Here is a 17,658-nt window from a genome sequence, read left to right as displayed (position 1 = left end):
GGGGGGGGGGGGGGGGAATGTGAACAAGTTGCAAAAATGCTATTAAATTTTGTTCAATATTACACTATTTTCATGACTTATATGTCAAAAAAAAAGAAATTAATAATTAAAAAGTAAAGCAATCTATTTTAGTTCTTTTTCATGATTTTAGTAAACAAAAACTACATTAACATGAAGTATCTGTCAAACGCTATGTCAATTCAGATTACATTATTATATCAATAGATGGCGGAACATATTATTAGATCACGATATAGATTTATTTGGTATGTTTATCGACTTGCCGATCGCATTTAAATAAAGTTGACTCGCACCAAGATATAACCAGTGTTTCATTGTGACTACTCGATACTTCTCCAGTGAGAGGGAGACCTTTTTGAGACTGCTTTACAGTATCATTGCTATTAATTAAAAAAATGTATTGGAATGATGTCTACTTTGAAATAATTAAACTTAAAAAATTACAAAAATATAATATCACTTTGGAGTTAGAATAAATATAAGAATACTTACACATCTCTTTACAAGTTCACTATTCAAATTCTGAGTTTCACACAACTGTCTCTCGAGCAGATTGCATCTGGATCTCTCTTCGTTCACCTTCTCCTTCAGTACATCTCTCTCCTGCCGTGCGAGGGTAGCTTCATCCTGCTCCGACTGTATCCTGTCACTTAGCTCACTGACTCTACACTTTGTTAATTCGTGTTCTCTTCTTTCCTAAAGTAATTTTAAAAAAATTAATATATTTTCTTATTTACATAGTTTGTTGGGTACTAATAATCATTATTATAAAACTAAATTTTAATATATGCAAAACTTTAAACCTATTCGGATGATGAGATTTAAATTTCTTTACCACTTACGAAGACAACTTTCCGTTTCATCTTACTAATATTGTGAATGTTTAGATGGATGGATGAGATGTTTGTTTGAAATATCACCAGAACAGCTCAACGGATCTCTCTGAAATTTGGCATAGTCGTAGAACATAGTTTGGAAGAAAAATAAACTACTTATTAATTTTTTTTATTCCGTGCGGATGAAGTTGAGGGCGATAACGTTATTGATAAAAGACAGAATTTAAGTTTTTGATGTTTAATGTCATGTCAATTAAATTGTTACCTTTTCTAAAGAATCTTCTAAATTCCTAACACAATCAGCAGATTGTTTGTTCAGTCTCATTATTGTTTCACAGTTATCTTTGACAATTTCTATTTCCTTCTCTTTACTTCTTAATACCTCCTCCTTCTCTGCTATCACTTTATCAGTACTGTCCTGCAGTTCCTTCTTCTCTTGGGTAAGTTGTTTACATTTCTCTTGATAGTCATGCGCTAAGTCAAGAGCTTTGTAAAGTTCACTTTCAAAGTGTCTGGTTTTCTGAAATAAAAAAACAATTAAACATTAACTAAAATAGATTTTGAACTATGCTTGAACAAAAGAAACTATTAACATCTCCAAGAGATAGCATTATTTTATCTCCAGACATAAAATATTGTTGGTAAAATCAATTTTGAGTTAAGTAACTCATTTTTTTTAAAATATTTATCTACATTGGAATATATATTTAGTTTTTAAAAAAAGAAATATGTCAAAAAATATTACAAATGCGAAAGTTTGGATGGATGTTTGTTAGGTAAGATGTAAGGTGTAAGGTATCTCCACAACAGCTGAACAGATCTCAAAGAAATTTGGCATAGATATGTAATAGTAGAGTTGGCGACAACTAGTAGGTAAATGAAACAAAGTCACACCTTCTGAGCATCATTGGCCACCATTTTAAAGTTATCAACTTCTTTGACCATCTTCTCTAGTGCCGCTCTGTGTCTCTCTTCAGCTTTGTCCAGGCTATGTGTAAGCCGGAGCCAGGCATCCCGCAGCTTGTTGATGGCAGTGTCCTTGCCTCGGTCTACTCGGATAGCAACTGCTAGTTTCTCCTGCTGTTCCAGAATCTTCCTTTGAAGTTGTTGTATCATTACTTCACAATGCTGTGGAATTTACAATTAGGTTATCTTAGATTATTTAAGCTTGTATCTAGATAATTTATTTATTTGGTAATATTATTATGAAATTGATAACTAGGCATATGTGGTTTTATAAAAGAAAAACATGTTTCCCATTGGCCTGTTTGATCTGTAGGACAACCAGCCTAATGGCAAATGCTACTTAAATATTGTTAACATACGCTAAGACATTTTATAAAAAGCTTAAAGTCAACCCAACATTACCTCTCTTTTTAATCTTTCTTCTTCTAATTTTAAACTGTCAGCTCTCTCCAGCCGCTCTCCTTTCTCTCCCCACAGTTCACTTAAGCTTAAAAGATCTGTATCTATAGAATCTATTTGTAAAGCTGTCATTTTGTCCTTTGAGTTAACAAATGGTCTCATTTGGGGCATTTTAAAGTCTCCTTTCTCTGACAAATAGTCATTTGTGTCAGTGACGGAGGATGGAGCATTTTGTGAATAACTCTGTGACTTATATTGCTCCAATACTTTTGATGCTCTGTCATATATTTTATTTGATGAAGGCTTAAAGTTTTCAAAATAACTTGAACTATGAGTATACTTTTTGGGTGTAGATGTAGGTTGACCATCTTTCTCATTAAAATTCAATTTTCTTACACTAGGTGATTTTGATTGAGTTTGAATATCTGTTTTTGTTTGCTGTGATGCAGAATAGTTTGAATTCTCAATATGGTCAGACTTTATTGTACTAACTACTTTGTCAGATAGAGCATTATTTTTTACTAAATAAATATATTTGTCTAAAATTTCACTTGTGACTTTCCTTCCACTGGGCAACTGAATTTCATTTTCATCATTTTTTGTCTCCAATTGTTGTGCTATATAACTACCTGTGGCTTCAATTATACTTTCAGGACTTAGTTTTTCTGTACCCTTACATCTTGTATCAGGTGTTTCGTATGCCTCGACTCTTGTCAAAAACTCGTCTATTTCATGGAGAAGCAATTTATCATTAGTCTTACTTGGAGTTGAGATTATACTGCTTATATCTCCATCCATACTTTGTGAATCATTTATAGTTTCAGATATACGACTTTGTGTTGTGTCTGGTAACTTCAGTTTAGGAATATTTCTATGCAAACTCATACAATCGAAGCTGGTCAAAGATAAATCTGAACACTTATCTCGTCTAAGAACTTTTCTACGACGTCTACGAGGAAATGTTGAACACTTACGGTCGAGGCTCCTGTAGCTGTCGTTATAAGTTTTATTTTTTATAGAACTTGTACTAGAAAACGTGGTGCTAGTGTTTAGTTCTAAGGTATCTAACCTAGATTCTAAGGAATGCACTTGGTCGACCAACTTTCCTAATACATGCGCAGTTCGCGAAACCGGTTTGTGCACAACTGTTCTTGAGGATTCTAGCAACGAATTGTCAGATTCCGAACTGCAAATCAGGAAAAAATTCGGCGGTATCAACAGAAGAACGTCGGTATCGTCTGTCTCACTCATTACAAGGTCTGTACGGTTCTACATATTTGAAAATTTGGGCCATTATAAATTATTATGTTACAAATATTAACTACTATATTTAGTTGAAAACTTCGAAATTAAATAATAAACAAACAGATCAACACAATGAACCAACAACGAACGATATCGTTTTGTTATGATTTTGATTTGTTTAATTGATTGTCTATGATTATTCCATAAGCATTTATGCAGATAAAAAAGCATGAATCAAAATGAAATAGATTATATAATATTGTTTAAATCCTAAACGTTTTAGGTAATAATCATTTAAGAGAGCCTTATCATATTAAAAAAAAACTCGTTTTTCATTAAATAAAAACAAGGCTGAAGAACTCAGTAATTAAAAAAAAACATTAACTTAAGTAACTCAATTAAAATAACCATATTTGATTTATAATAAAACAGCGCATATTTATCTACATATGAATAGTTTTTATTTATTTTATTTAACAGTTCACAATTTTTATGTACACAATACCAATTAAGATGAACACAATACCAATTAAGATGAACCAAAAACATTCGCAATATTAAATTAAATGGAGATAAAAATTGCCCCTTCTTATCATCATTGCCTAGCTAATGTCGATCTCCAGCTTTGGCCCTACACTTGGATAAGCTTGTCTAATAAGAAATTATTCATTATTGGTAGTATGATATACATTTAATAATACTTAACATAAAAGTATGTTTGATGCTAATAAAATAGACCCATCTACAAATTCAGCTGTCAGGAAATGTTGGCAATATTTTAAATCAAGATTCATAAAATTAATCTTTATCATGAAGCCCTAACAGCATGTATAGGAGTCTGTTTAATAAATGAATCCAACTTGCTTTTAAATAATTCACTAGTAATTGGTTCTCCGATACCACAAAGTGGATTTCTTACAGCATATTTAACATAAATCTCTCCATAAATCTTCTTTAACAGATCCCTAACACCCTGAGCTTGGTTATCTGTGTTCATTACAAACTTAAGTCCAGAAGGTGTTTCTAAACAGTGCAGGGTGTACTTTGATGTTTTGTAGTTTAGAAATCCATCTTTGGGATCTAATGGTGATATTTTACTGACAAATGACTTGATCGAAAATAACATTCCGTACATGAGTTTTCCTTCCTGAAAGAAAACATATAAACTAATAAGCATCTCCTTTTTTTAAGGTCTTTTGAAAATACAACTTTGGGCTAAATGAAATAATTTACATGGTCGCATATATACTAACTTGACTTTAATATTTTATACATAGTCTGCGGCACTTTAAATAACGAAAACATCAAGTTGCACTTTCTGCTTACCTCTTCCCGAGACATACCAGACTGCTTTGATCTGTTCCATTCCCCATAATACAGTAAAGTTCCATAACGATCAAAAATATAAAGATTGTGGATTGTCATTTTATTCAAAATTTACTGTAGGATACATAAATCATAACACTAATACGAAGAATAAAAATTCTATTATTATAAAGAATAATTGTAATATTTGTATCCTTATATCTTAGTATTTCATTTCGATCAATGCAAATGACAGTAACAGTGACATTTGGTGACAGTGATAAGAGCAAAGAGCATGTGATAGTTATAATGGCAAATAGTATTGAAATGTCTACGGTGTTTCATTGAAGCATTAACATAAATAAAAAAGCTTGAGCTCTAGCTGTGACGAAAAGCATTTGCATTCTAAGTACTAGAAATAGATGTCTAGGCTTGTGCCAAATCTAATACGAACTGAACTCGAAAACAAATATCTTTTCATTTTAATCAGTTCTACGAGATCTTTGGATAATTTTTTCTCTGCCTCATCTCCACTTTACTCTTTGGAATTGTAACCAGCAAAAACGAGTGTCTAGAATTAAATAATGGTGTGAAATTATTAGAAATTTAACAATTATAATAAAACAATTTGAAGAAATAATATCAATAATAAGTTAGGTACGGTAACGTAGTAATTTCAATTTGTAACAATGTATTTTTATTATTACTTTTATTCAGAGGTTATAATTATCTAATAGTTTACAGAAGATAACCTATAAATAATGGATGAATATTCAAGAGAACCGTGCCCTTGGCGTATATTAGATGATTCCGGTGGTGCTTTCATTATGGGAGCTATCGGAGGTGGCATATTTCACTCCATTAAAGGTTTTAGAAATGCTCCAGTTGGTTTCAACAGGAAAATGGTACGTATATACATACATCAAAATTCTAATCAGTTTAATAAGATAAATAATTTTTACCGTCGCTTTTTAGCTTGGAAGTTTAGCTGCAATTAAGGAACGATCACCAATAGTAGCTGGTAACTTTGCAGTATGGGGTGGCATGTTCTCCACAATAGATTGCTCTCTTGTATATTTACGGCAAAAGGAGGACCCTTGGAACTCTATAATGAGTGGAGCGCTGACTGGAGGCATCCTGGCTGCGAGAAATGGTAACATTTTGTTCTTCAACTACAACACCTATACTTTGTGATAAAGGAAATATAACATAGGCAATCCCATAATGTAACCTGCTCCGAATCAATAGACATTTTACAATATTACTTCCACATTATTCGCTAAATAACAAAAAGTTATATATTAATAAATATAATGGCTTCTATGTATGGAATTTAACATATGTGTTTCATTAATTTAGTTATTATACTAAAAAGAGTTTCTGTCTTAAACATTAAAACTTTTCAGGTGTACCAGCAATGGCTGGCAGTGCTTTAGTAGGTGGTATCCTACTGGCATTGATTGAAGGCATTGGAATAATGTTCACCAGACTATCTGCCGAGCAATTTAAACCACAACAGCCCATATTCGAAGATCCCTCAATATTAGGACAGAGTCAAGGGCAGAGTCAATCCTTCCAATAATGAAATGTTAGTTTAGTTTTAAATTTGATTAAAGTGTACAATGGAAGTTAAAAATGGGTAAACAAATCTTAAGAAAATTATTGATAATTTATTTTTTATGTAAATAAAAATATTATTCGTTTGTATAACTCAGTGGTAAAGGATAACTAAAGATTTGTTATTTAGATAAATACTTTTTCAATTTTGCTTTCATTTCATAGTATTTAATCGGTGAATGGTATTTGATTGTTTTTTTTATTCTACTTTGCTTTTGTGTTATAAAATAGGTTGTAAAACTAAGTCGAGTTGAATTTATTTAGTGGTTTCGAACTTGTTATTCAGATATGACATGAGATTATTTTGTTAGATTTGTTTTCCCATTTTGAATATATTTGAGTGAAGAATTATTTTCTGTGATATTATCAGTTGCCAGCTGATTGCTTATGCTCACTCAATGAATATTCAATTTTATCATAATTGTTTATGGTAAAGAATTGAATAGTTATCACAAAAATGTCTATGTCATATTGCAAGCAAATGATTCAACATATTTATTTGTTTCCCATATTGTTGATCTTGTATGTTTTGTAGATTAGAGATTTATGTTGATTATAGTTGAGAAGATTTATTTACTCCATCTTCCAATTTATATCACATAATATCTCAATTATTCTATAAAAACATAAATTGCATGCAATATGGCATATATGTTATTTTTTTTAATTAGAATAAAAATTGGTTTTATACAAGTGTTTTATTTGACTTAATACCCTATTTTTAGTTGTATGACCTAATTAAGGATAACATGGATCGATCTGGTTGCATAGTTTACAAAATATAAGAGTGAAATAACAGATACAGGATTAGTTTTAGCAGAAACAAAGTAAGCAGTTAACTATCTGTGGGTTTCGGAGATCAGAATACCTGTTTAAAACATATTATCTTTGTTTGTCAAAGATAACAGGAATGACCATATGTTTTATACAGAGTTTTTAATCTTCGAAACCAATGCTATGACAAATCATTATTCAATAACTTCCTTTATTTCATTGATGCAACTCGGCCATACTTTCGTTACAATTTTTTTTTAATATACTGAGATTACCAGATTGTGTTTAAACTCACAATTAGAACAATAGCCCTACAATTGTGTGTTACCCACTTTGTTGTGAGTTTCTCTTTCCCCCACTTTTCTGATTTCTTTTATAACATAGGCTAACGATTCCGGGTCCACTCCAAGTTCACAAAGTCTGATGCAAATTGTTAGAGTTTCTTGATCGAGTCCTGTGTTTAGAAGTTGCGATATTTGATTTAACATTTGAAACGCTTCCCGCGCTTGCCCGATTTGTACATTTTTTTCTGAAGTCATTGCTATTACTGTAAATAAATAAAACAATTTATAAATTCGAATTGAGCTTAAATATTTTGAATAATTAAATAACAGATCATACTTGTGTAAGTTGAAACTAGTAGAATGTTAAAAATTGTCAACAATGGTCGTTTGGATGTCAATTTGACAAGATGTCAAAGTCAACGACTCTAATTTCTAGTTTACCATAAGCAAATTGGGTACTTTTAAATGTAAAAAGTTATGAAACTTGAAAACACTAAAAAACTAAAATCATTGAAATCAAATCCGATAATATGCAGTTAGCAGATGAGCGCAGGCAAAAGTGTGTATATTCTTTAACATATATAAAAACACAGTGTACGTGCACTTGTTCCAATAGGTATATATTATGGTATAGGTGTATTAAAAATATTTAGTATAAGTACCGCTTTCTTTATTCCTTCTCTTTCAAACAATTATTTCTAAATTTTAACAAAATTCACTTTCAAAATGTTGTTGATTTTAATTCTTAAACGAATTTACGCGCCATTGCAAGTTTAACGGGAAGCGGGAAGTTTGGAATTTCACGTCGCTGTACAGTTTTCTATTTCGGTCCCATCGCATCCACAATCCAGAAATAGCTGATGTTCAAGTTTTAAGAGTGATTTGTGATTTTCTTTGCGTTCGGAAATAAATTAGTGAATATTGTTCTTCCGTGTAAATTGCATTTCGATATAAGATATAATGGTGAGTACGGTGTATAAAACGTTGATATTGAAATGAGATTAATATAACTTTACACACTGAATTGAAGCACAATTTTGTCATGTCATCATTAAGATTTAGGCCACGTGTAATTGAAGAATACAAAAAATATTTCAAGTTATTTTTTCTGGAAAATAACTTCAATCCCATTTCTATTAATTCAATAAGTAGGCACGCATTCTTTTAGTTTCTTAATACGTTTATATTTTGTGAATTCTCCTTTGTTTACGACCTTTTAACATCTGCGTAATTGCAAAATTAAATGTAATCATATCTGAAATGTACATTCAATGCTTTTTAATAAAAAGGAAAACATTTTGTAATCAATTTTTCAGGCAGATCAAGTTCAGAATGATACTCTAAATGCGCCAGTAAAAGCAGTTAACGATAATATCCAAGACGTGAAACCGGTAAGTGAACTTAATGAAAGTTTCAATCTATACTAGATGTTAAAAAAGTTTGCATATGAGAACTATATTTGAAAAAAAATCTCACTATAAGCAAGTTGACAATTGTCAATTGTCATCTTTTGAAACCTGGTGTCTGCTGCCTGTCATCGATAATTTTGTGTTCAAAATAGAACAAAAGCCGTGTTTATTCTTTATACTCTTTGACGACAGCGTAACAATGAGATCACTTTCTAGGATTAATTATCAAGTATTCGATCCTAGGTCACTATGGACGAGGGTCTGTAGTTTTTTTTTCGCACACATCTTTTAAATAATGAAAGCAGCAACTTACTGAATGCAGGACCTAAAGATTTCGGAAGAAATATCAACGATACGTATTACGATTTACAAATTGTAACGTATGTTACGTCTGCATACAAAATTTCTTTTGTGACGGAAAAAAATGTAAAAAAATGCTGAGAGACTTCATGTGCTAAATGTTTTTGAATAGTTTTCCTAACAACCAAGTTGATTGTTGTAATTGTAAATTTTAGGCGGAAGTGGCAAAAAGCCCAGAATCTGGAGCAGGGGATGAACCAGCAATAGACAATAAAGTAGTACAAGACAAACTGCAAGAAGCCGTAGTTATGGTTAGTTGTGTGCATGATTTTATAACTATAGGCGATAGACCTTGTTCTTGGTTTTGGTTTGCTTTAATTTCTACAATTTATTAATAGAGACTATACCTATTTTTAAGGAAATTTATTATAGCTTTGATTTTTAGCCTAATTCCAGTGTCGAAGGTCCGAAAGAAAATACAGATGTCAAACCTGCGGAGACTGAAGAAGCAAAGCAGTTAGGAGAGAGCAGTGTTCCCAAACCATCAGTAAGTTTAAAGTTTTATCAAGTTGATATTCGTTAATAACAACAAAGCAATATCTTGTTTGTATTTACAGAACGATTGGCAACAACGTGAAACGGAACTCTTGAAAAAAATCGAAGAGTTAGAGAAAGTAAAGACCGCAAGAAGTGAGGATGGTCTGCGACTCGAATTAAAGGTTGTTGAAGCATTAATTAATTAAAAACATTAAAAATATAGAATTGTATAATTATTTTTTTCCATAGGTCCGTGAAGAAGAAATTGATCTATTGAAGGCGCGGGTGAAGAACCTGGAGACGGAGCTGCAAGCCGCGCTCTCCAAGCCCGGCGGCAAGAACCAGGAGATGATAGAGAAGATTAAACAGCAACATGAAGAGGTAAAGTAAACCACCGAAATACAAAGAAGATCCGAAGAAAAGAAAATGCAATCGTTGGTTTCTGAGACCAAAAGCTTCGTATAAAATATATCGTCACACCTGTCATTATCTTTGAAAAAACAGAAATATGAATTAAACGGGGTTTTGGTGTCAGAAATCCACGGTAAGTTATTGTTTTAGCGACATTAAAAGTGTTATTTCTGATTTGACTGTTTGTGCGGTCTGGTGCAGCTGCTGAGCAAGGCGCGCGGCATGATATTCGACAAGACAAAGATGGTGAAGAACCAGGAGCTGCAGATCGAGGCGCTCAGCACTCAGGTGCAGTCGCTGAAGGACATCAACGTCATCACCAAGGACCTGCTCGAGATCAGGAACTCGGAAGTCAAGGCCATGGAGGTGATTCAATGACCAAGTTATTATTTTATATGGAAGTTTGTAGGACACTTTGTGTTTTTTTAGAATATTTTGCAGACTATGATTTGGTTTTTTAAATAGTATCTTGGTGTAGATTTCCGATTGTAAATCTATACTAAAGATGTGATGTGACTGTAATTCAAATTTTAACAAAAGGCGTATTTTTTCGGTCAAATATGTAAATTGTAAGAAATATTTGTGGTGGTCAGGAGCGTTTCCAGGCGATGGAGGCGCGCTTCAAGGCGGAGAAGGAGCGGTACGCGCTGGTGCTGCAGCGCGCGCAGACCTCCAACACCATCAATGATGACCTGCGCAAGGAGTACGAGACTCAGCTCGCCATCTTCAAAGTAAGCTTGTAGTATATCAGCAGAAGTCGGACAGGAGAAGCTAAGAGGACAGGAGAGGGGAAGGTATCATGAGTGGGTCAGGAATCGGGATGGTGTCAGAGAGTGGGACAGGAAAAATAGAGGAAGAAAACGGAAAAGGAGAAACCGAAAAATATATATTTTCGAATGTCTGTTTTTTGTGACCTCTTGCAGCTTCAACTGTTTTCTCGATTTTGAAATGAGAAGTGCCATTTTATTCGTATTTTTCTCCGGAATGTTATAAGTAGACATTCGTAGTTATTGGTTTTTGATAATTTACTATTGTATATTTAAATGATCTTCGTTTCAGGAGTTGCGAGAGAAATACGAGCAGAGAGTTAAGGCATTGGTAGAAGAGAACAATCGTCTGAAAGAGGCCGCTAAGGGAAGCACATCTGCTTAGCTTGTCTTGTTACGTCGTTGTCGTGTTATATTTCTACAATTATATAAAGACTGCTCCTAGATATTTCTATTTCGACGGACAAAAGTTTCAAATAATTTATTGATTTTTAATATAATACGTTTTGATATTACTTATTTAATTATGGCTGTTTTATTAAAAATAATGTAAAATTAAGTTCTAATCTTGTTGCTTGTTTTTTTTTTAATTTCACAGCATAGGAGTTCTTGAAAGGATTCAAAGCAATTTTCAGTCAGTTATTTGAAATACAATTTATTACGCAGCACGAATGGAATTATAAAGATTACTTTATTTACATTCAACGAATTTGAATCTACGCAAACATTTTATATAAAAATATTTTATTTTATTTTAACAGCCCGCTTTAACATCTTCGCAAGAATTGTCCCGGCTCGCACCGTGAAATACCACGAGCACATAGAAGACACGCGTCAAGTGGAAGCTATTCCAAGTACAGTCTGATGAGTGTGCGTCCCGGAGGCCTAAAGTAATCCTCTTTCCCTTCCCACCCTTTTTCTTATAAGGAAAGGATGGGAAGTGGAAATGGACTTTCCGGAAGAGAAGATGCATGGGAAGGGAAAATATTCTCTTTCTGTGCATCCTCTCCTCCGTCGTATGTCTATGGGCAACGGTCACATTTCAAGTGGCCGCTCGCTCGTTTGCCACATTATTGTATAAAAAAATCTTAATTTAAATATATTAAAAAAAATCTTGTCATTTACACTAGTATAAAAAAAAACAGAACGTTTAGAAGAGCCTTCTAATAGTTAAACGATTTATAAAGTATAGCAAACACAGGTCCATTCACTTGTAAAATTGCTTCGATAAAAATGGAGAGCAAACTGTCAATGATCGTGGAGCACATCTGTTCAATTCAAAAGAGGTAACATTTCCAGTCCATTTTCGTAGATTGCTATCATACGGGGATATTGAAAAGGTTACGCTACATTAAGCCAAGATTGAATTAATATACGATTCTTACGAACGAAATACGTAAAATAACTCTAAGATAAAATGTCAATTAAGACTTTTAAGTTAGTTAAGACTTAGTCCTTTATTAGTTAAGATTTTTAAAGAAGATAGAAAAATAATTGCGAAATTGCTTTAAACAAGCAAAGGAACCAACTATAGTGATTCAGTAAAAGATAAATCAAAAGTAAATATTATATATATCTGGAACATATGCGTAGTCTCTTAATATAAAAATCTTACATATAAAATGGCATTAAATTTGCCTTTTCAAGTATTTCAATTCTCATTTTAATAAGTAGAAAAGGTTTCGAGAGGCGGTCGGGATCGGGCGATGTCGACAATTTTTGCGGTTTCATTGAAGCTCTACATTTCTGCAGATATTTCGAGATCGATTAGAAAAAGGACAGCACATTTTTCGCTTATGATTTTTTATAATTATTTTGCTTTTGGAATTGAAAGAACAGATATTTACTCAGCTTACTGCCGTACTCAGAATGAAAATGTCACCTAAGTAGTAGATTTAATAATGGAAATAAAATAGAAATAAATAAATATTCATTCATAAATATTCAAATAAATATTCAAATATTCATTTCTTATAGTAGGTGTCCCTTAAATAACTCGGCAGTAGTTAGGCTCTTATTAGTGGCATTGCTCGATAACCCTTTATCACCCTTCACCCTCACCCTTTTATTGAAAGAATTGAAGAAGAAATTTGGCATAGGCGTAAATCTTAATCTTGAAGAACACGCGCTAAGTTTTATTTTTTTTAAATTCTGCGCCGAGCACGACTACTAGTTTTAGTATATTTTATACTGGTTTTTAGACTGGTTTTCATTATTATACTTAGCATTATGTATATAAATTATTAAACATTGAATATATTGGGAAAGGATCGACATCATTACAGATTCCGTACTCCAAGCCGCCGCTAGCTCGCGTCGTGTCGATGCAGAATTAATTGAATCGTTCATTATTTACGCTTCCAATGACGTTCTGAACAATCTGTATGCATAATGAATTTGTAACAAGGCACAATGTGTACGCAACATTTAAATGCTATTATAGATAATAATTTTACAGAAATCACAATGAACATTTCATTGCAATGACAAGCAATAGTTACAATAAAATAGTTTGCTATATTATTTTGAATTAAATTTTTTCCTTGTGACTTCCTACAAAAATTTCAACGCTATTAATAACAAACAGACTGATGATATTTAACGTAACATTATGTAAGCTTTGCTTAGTAGTTTAACATTTTTCCTTTTAATGAAAAACTAAGGGTTAAACGGCACAAAGGATAAAAAGCTCATAAACATTAAACGATGGAAGGATTCTTTAGCAATCAACGTCGTAAATAAACATCTTAAGGAAACACTTCTGAATCATTTAACCTTCGTGAACCAGACGTAAATACTTAGATTATATAAGAAATTCCCTTTCAAAGAATATTAACGTACTTCAAAGAGCGATATGAATGAAAGAAATTTTCTTTGCCTCCATTCAGTTTTATGTGATTGATGTAAATACATCTTTTGACTGCTCACAAAAACAATAATATTAAACTTTACTTATTCAATACTGCCTGATATTTATTTGGTGTTTTATTATAGCAAATATTAAAAGGAAAAATAATGAGAAATAACATATGTAGCGAATTAAGACAAGATCACACAGTCTTTCAAGTCGACATTAAATTTTACACGTTGTCTATGTAAACTTATCAAGCCGCAGATTTGCAAATCACTTAACGTGGGTTTCAGAGTCCAAAATCTCCATTTAAAACATGTTATCTCCGTGTTGTCAAAGATAATAATAGAAATGACGATATGTTTTATAGAAAGATCTCAGAAACCCACAGTTAGTCTCACATAACCCTGTTAAACAAAGGTATGGTAAAACAAAGAGCTGTAATAATTTCACCTAGTGCGCAAGGAGAGCTAATCAGTTACTGTTTTTTTTTATAACAGAAGGGGGCAAACGAGCAGCGGGAACACCGAAGTGTTCAACGACTCCCAATAAATTATTTTCTGGTTAATTTTAACGTATTTTATCAAAAGAAAAGAAATCATACATATGCAAACAAACATCAATATAGTAGTTTGTGTGAGTATACATTCCATTTACATAGACGTACATATGTGTGCATACATCAGGGACTTCAGTATGTTATTGCATTTTGCACGAAGCAATCACAAGTATATTTTTCCTCTTTGAAGTGTTCAATACATTTCCTGTACATATATACTAATATTGTACATATCGTTCTGAGCGCAGGAAATAGAGAAATTTTGTATAAAGCTTTTAAGAAAACTAGTTTGGTACAAATATCAAATGCTGTTAGACTGTATGTTAGAAAGTTCAAGTGAATATTTTTTTTTATATCAAACTACTAGCTGTAGCCCGCGACTTCACGCAATATACGCATAACGATTAATAGTTGAGATAAAAACTACCCTATCTTCCAAGTTGGACCAAATTACAAATGCCTACTAAATTTGATAAATATCGCTTAGGTAGTTTCGGAGTTTCTCGTGAACACACATCGTGACTCGAAATCTCTATATGTAAGATGTTGTATTTTCACTTAATTTGGCAATCAAGTATGTACAAACTTATTAAATTATGTCTTTTGGAAACATGATTAGTCGTAATTTGTGACATATATATTTGTAGAGAGAAAATAAGCCAGAAGAAATTTAATACGTAGAACGACCGCAGTCCCTTACATTTAATTGAGCTAAGACTCAATTACACTTAAGACGTAAAGTGGAAAAGGTTTTGCGTCGTAATTAATAAAGTTAATGGACGCCTTTCTTTATAAACATCAGCGTTGTTGACTTCAAATTTAATTAATTCAGATTAAAAAATACACCACAAATTGCCTTTATCTATTTATATCAGTTATCAATTTGTTTTAAAACAGTTGATATGTTTATATATAGCTGTCTGCCGCAACTCCGTCCGCACGAAATTAAAAAAAAATCAACAATTGAGATAAAGACTACACTATCTCCAAAATTGGATCAAATGACAGATGCTTTAAAATTTTTATAAGAATTGATTTAGTAGTCTTTGAGTTTATCGTGAACAAATATTGTGATACGAAATTTTTATATATAAGATGGCAACTGATGGCAAAACGTTATTAAAATAAAACTTTGTTTGTTCTGTAACTATATTAGCTTTATTACTTTAGGAGAAATTATACGTAGAAGTAAATCTTTACGCCTTGTATATTTAATACGATTTTTCCGAACTTTATTATTCTAGAAAGATACTGCAATATCATTTAGCTTTCACCTTAAGTTTGATATATAACACCTTCACAATGTACCAATACATAACTGACTCCCAACAAATCTGTAATGACCTTCCTCGTGGGAAGCTATCCATTACGCCGACCTGTCCTCTTTACAAAATATCAAAAGTAATGGAGCTACGCCATTCGAGAGAGATTTATGTGTTGAAATTAGAAAAGTAACATGGAATTGTAACATAATATCAAATAGGGAAAGAATTCATTTGATTTTTTGGAACCTACTTCTAAAAACGCATTCTGAAGTTTGGTAGTCAAAGTAGGCAATTTCTGGGTGACTTTTCAATTACTTTGGCTAATAACCAACTCGTTTTGTTTACAAATTTTATACATGTAGGTCACAATTTAATCAGAATTAAAAAACAAATTGATTAGAAAAGACTGGATCTTTATATCTTACAGCAATTAGGTCCTTTCACGCTCCGCATTTAGATCGGTCCGTTGTTAGAGGCGAGCGGAGAGGGGCCGGGGGTAATGGGAAATGTTCTAATTACGCAAACTGCTATCTCGCGCTCCGTAGATGTAATAAGCTTGGATGTACTTTATTTAATCGGAAAGGTGACATTGTTTCATGTAAAAACATTTTTATAATACAAGGATTACGCAGATTAAAGTTAAAATTAACTTGAATAACCGTTTGCTACCATTTAATAAAACTATGTAATTTCTTGGTTAGGATATTTTGTCCTAATTATCTGCTGTATTACTTGCACTATAATAACTAGCTAGTTAGACAGAGACAGATAGTTATCTATCTGTCTCTTTCTAAAAAAAAATTACGGAGGTGGCATTGTTGAGTTTTTATGAATGTCATTGAATTAACCTTGAAGGTTTTTTTATTTGTAAGTAATTACTTTAGGGAAGCGTGTGTGTACGAGGTACAGATTCGGTATACAGTCAGCTGGGAACTAATTACATTCCCCGGACCTCGCTCCCTCGGGATCTCTTTACGACCAGCGGCAAATTGGTTTCTGATCCCGTCCCAATTTGTTATAAACGTTTCTTAACACTTTACGTGCTTCAAATAGCTTGTGTTTAATACTCTTTTATTTTAAACTGTTTTTACTATTACTAGTGGGTTTCTGAGGCACAAAACCTCAGTTTAAAGTATATTGTTATCTCTATTTTGTCAGGGATAATGAGAGGGATAACGTTATGTTTTACACAGAGTTTTTGGTATTAGAAACCCGTAATATAAAGTATGATTAGACTTCTTCTGATAAAGTCAAACTATAAAACAACAAAGAAGTAGATTAAAACTTTTAACAATTAAAAGCCTCTGTAAAGGTGGCTAGACCGACCACGCCAAACTCACTTAAATTCAAATCTCTTTAATTAGGACCTTTGCCATTTAAGATCTAATTTAAGTTTAGACTTATTACTAGCTTAAGATAATAACTTTTATTTCTGTTTCATCTTTTAATGTTGTTGCTTAAAATGTTTTAATTATAATGTACTAGCTGTAGCCCGCGACTCCGTCCGCGCGGGATTAAGAATAGATGTTGGCCGATTCTCAGACCTACTCAATATGCTCACAAAATTTCATGAGAATCGGTCAATCCGTTTCGGAGGAGTATGGGAACGAAAATTGTGACACGAGAATTTTATATATAAGATAATAAATCAAATCAGACTTTTTTTCGTTTCCTCTTTTTCACAACTAAAACCTTACAAATTTTTAACGAATTATACTTGAGAAGATCTGATTTTCTATAATGTTAATATTTCAAAAAGTAAGTTTGGAATATTGTCCAAACTTACTTTTGATGGTGATTTTTATAGTAAATATTAAATCTAAAAAATATATATTAAATTATTCCGACAAATTTGTACGAAATAAGTAGTTAAATATCATCAAAATGTTCAAGTCGCGAGTCTGTCGTTCATGTCGCGACAATTTTGTTAAGTGGCAACATTTTTATATCGCAATTCACAAGATGGAATCGAACATTTGACATTTAAAAAGTAATTCTTTAATATTTTTTACTGGCAACTATTTGACGGCCCAGTTTTATCCTTACTCATCCAATAACGTATAAGATATATTATGGAATACATAAGCATGTTTGAGAAATATAATATGTATG

At 32.3% G+C, this 17,658-nt stretch overlaps 4 protein-coding genes across 6 annotated transcripts in view; 2 read left to right on the top strand and 2 right to left on the bottom strand.

The window, feature by feature from the left end:
• The window catches only part of Cnb (centriole duplication and spindle assembly protein centrobin), a 5,472-nt gene extending 1,833 nt beyond the window's left edge, over positions 1–3,639 (bottom strand). The window contains exons 1-5 of the mRNA XM_013308526.1: positions 2,226–3,639; positions 1,752–1,985; positions 1,123–1,377; positions 482–717; positions 326–401 (exon numbers count right to left, since the gene is read on the bottom strand). Coding sequence (XP_013163980.1) covers positions 326–401; positions 482–717; positions 1,123–1,377; positions 1,752–1,985; positions 2,226–3,473 — 2,049 coding nt within the window. The 5' untranslated portion in view covers positions 3,474–3,639. The remainder of the gene's footprint in view (positions 1–325; positions 402–481; positions 718–1,122; positions 1,378–1,751; positions 1,986–2,225) is intronic.
• A 341-nt stretch (positions 3,640–3,980) lies between these two features.
• Bet5 (blocked early in transport 5) lies at positions 3,981–5,033 on the bottom strand. The gene is made up of 2 exons (XM_013308660.1): positions 4,794–5,033; positions 3,981–4,614 (listed from the first exon to the last, which is right to left on the bottom strand). The coding sequence occupies exons 1-2, from the start codon at positions 4,890–4,892 to the stop codon at positions 4,276–4,278; spliced, it is 438 nt and encodes a 145-aa protein (XP_013164114.1). The 5' UTR covers positions 4,893–5,033; the 3' UTR covers positions 3,981–4,275.
• Positions 5,034–5,235: 202 nt separating this feature from the next.
• Positions 5,236–7,369, top strand: LOC106115301 (mitochondrial import inner membrane translocase subunit Tim17-B). Of its 2 annotated transcripts, none has more exons than XM_013308659.1 (4): positions 5,236–5,429; positions 5,517–5,677; positions 5,748–5,925; positions 6,179–7,369. In XM_013308659.1, exons 2-4 carry the CDS (start codon positions 5,534–5,536, stop codon positions 6,352–6,354), a joined length of 498 nt encoding a protein of 165 aa, XP_013164113.1. In that variant the 5' UTR covers positions 5,236–5,429; positions 5,517–5,533; the 3' UTR covers positions 6,355–7,369. The 2 variants fall into 2 exon arrangements, with proteins under 2 accessions (XP_013164113.1, XP_013164112.1); XM_013308658.1 differs by having other exon boundaries at positions 5,238–5,429; positions 5,510–5,677.
• An 892-nt stretch (positions 7,370–8,261) lies between these two features.
• On the top strand, positions 8,262–11,396 carry LOC106115232 (periplakin). Of its 2 annotated transcripts, XM_013308555.1 has the most exons (9): positions 8,262–8,410; positions 8,764–8,838; positions 9,372–9,467; positions 9,602–9,703; positions 9,774–9,875; positions 9,943–10,074; positions 10,306–10,470; positions 10,698–10,835; positions 11,164–11,396. In XM_013308555.1, the coding sequence occupies exons 1-9, from the start codon at positions 8,408–8,410 to the stop codon at positions 11,254–11,256; spliced, it is 906 nt and encodes a 301-aa protein (XP_013164009.1). In that variant the 5' UTR covers positions 8,262–8,407; the 3' UTR covers positions 11,257–11,396. The 2 variants fall into 2 exon arrangements, with proteins under 2 accessions (XP_013164009.1, XP_013164008.1); XM_013308554.1 differs by lacking the exons at positions 8,262–8,410; positions 8,764–8,838 and adding an exon at positions 8,988–9,115.
• The last annotated feature ends 6,262 nt before the right edge of the window (positions 11,397–17,658 follow it).

This window comes from Papilio xuthus, unplaced genomic scaffold, assembly GCF_000836235.2.
Source record: "Papilio xuthus unplaced genomic scaffold, Pxut_1.1 DF827870.1, whole genome shotgun sequence".
Lineage (NCBI taxonomy): Eukaryota > Metazoa > Arthropoda > Insecta > Lepidoptera > Papilionidae > Papilio > Papilio xuthus.
The sequence above is the reverse complement of the archived record's forward strand: the minus strand, read 5'-3'. Positions and strand labels throughout refer to the sequence as shown.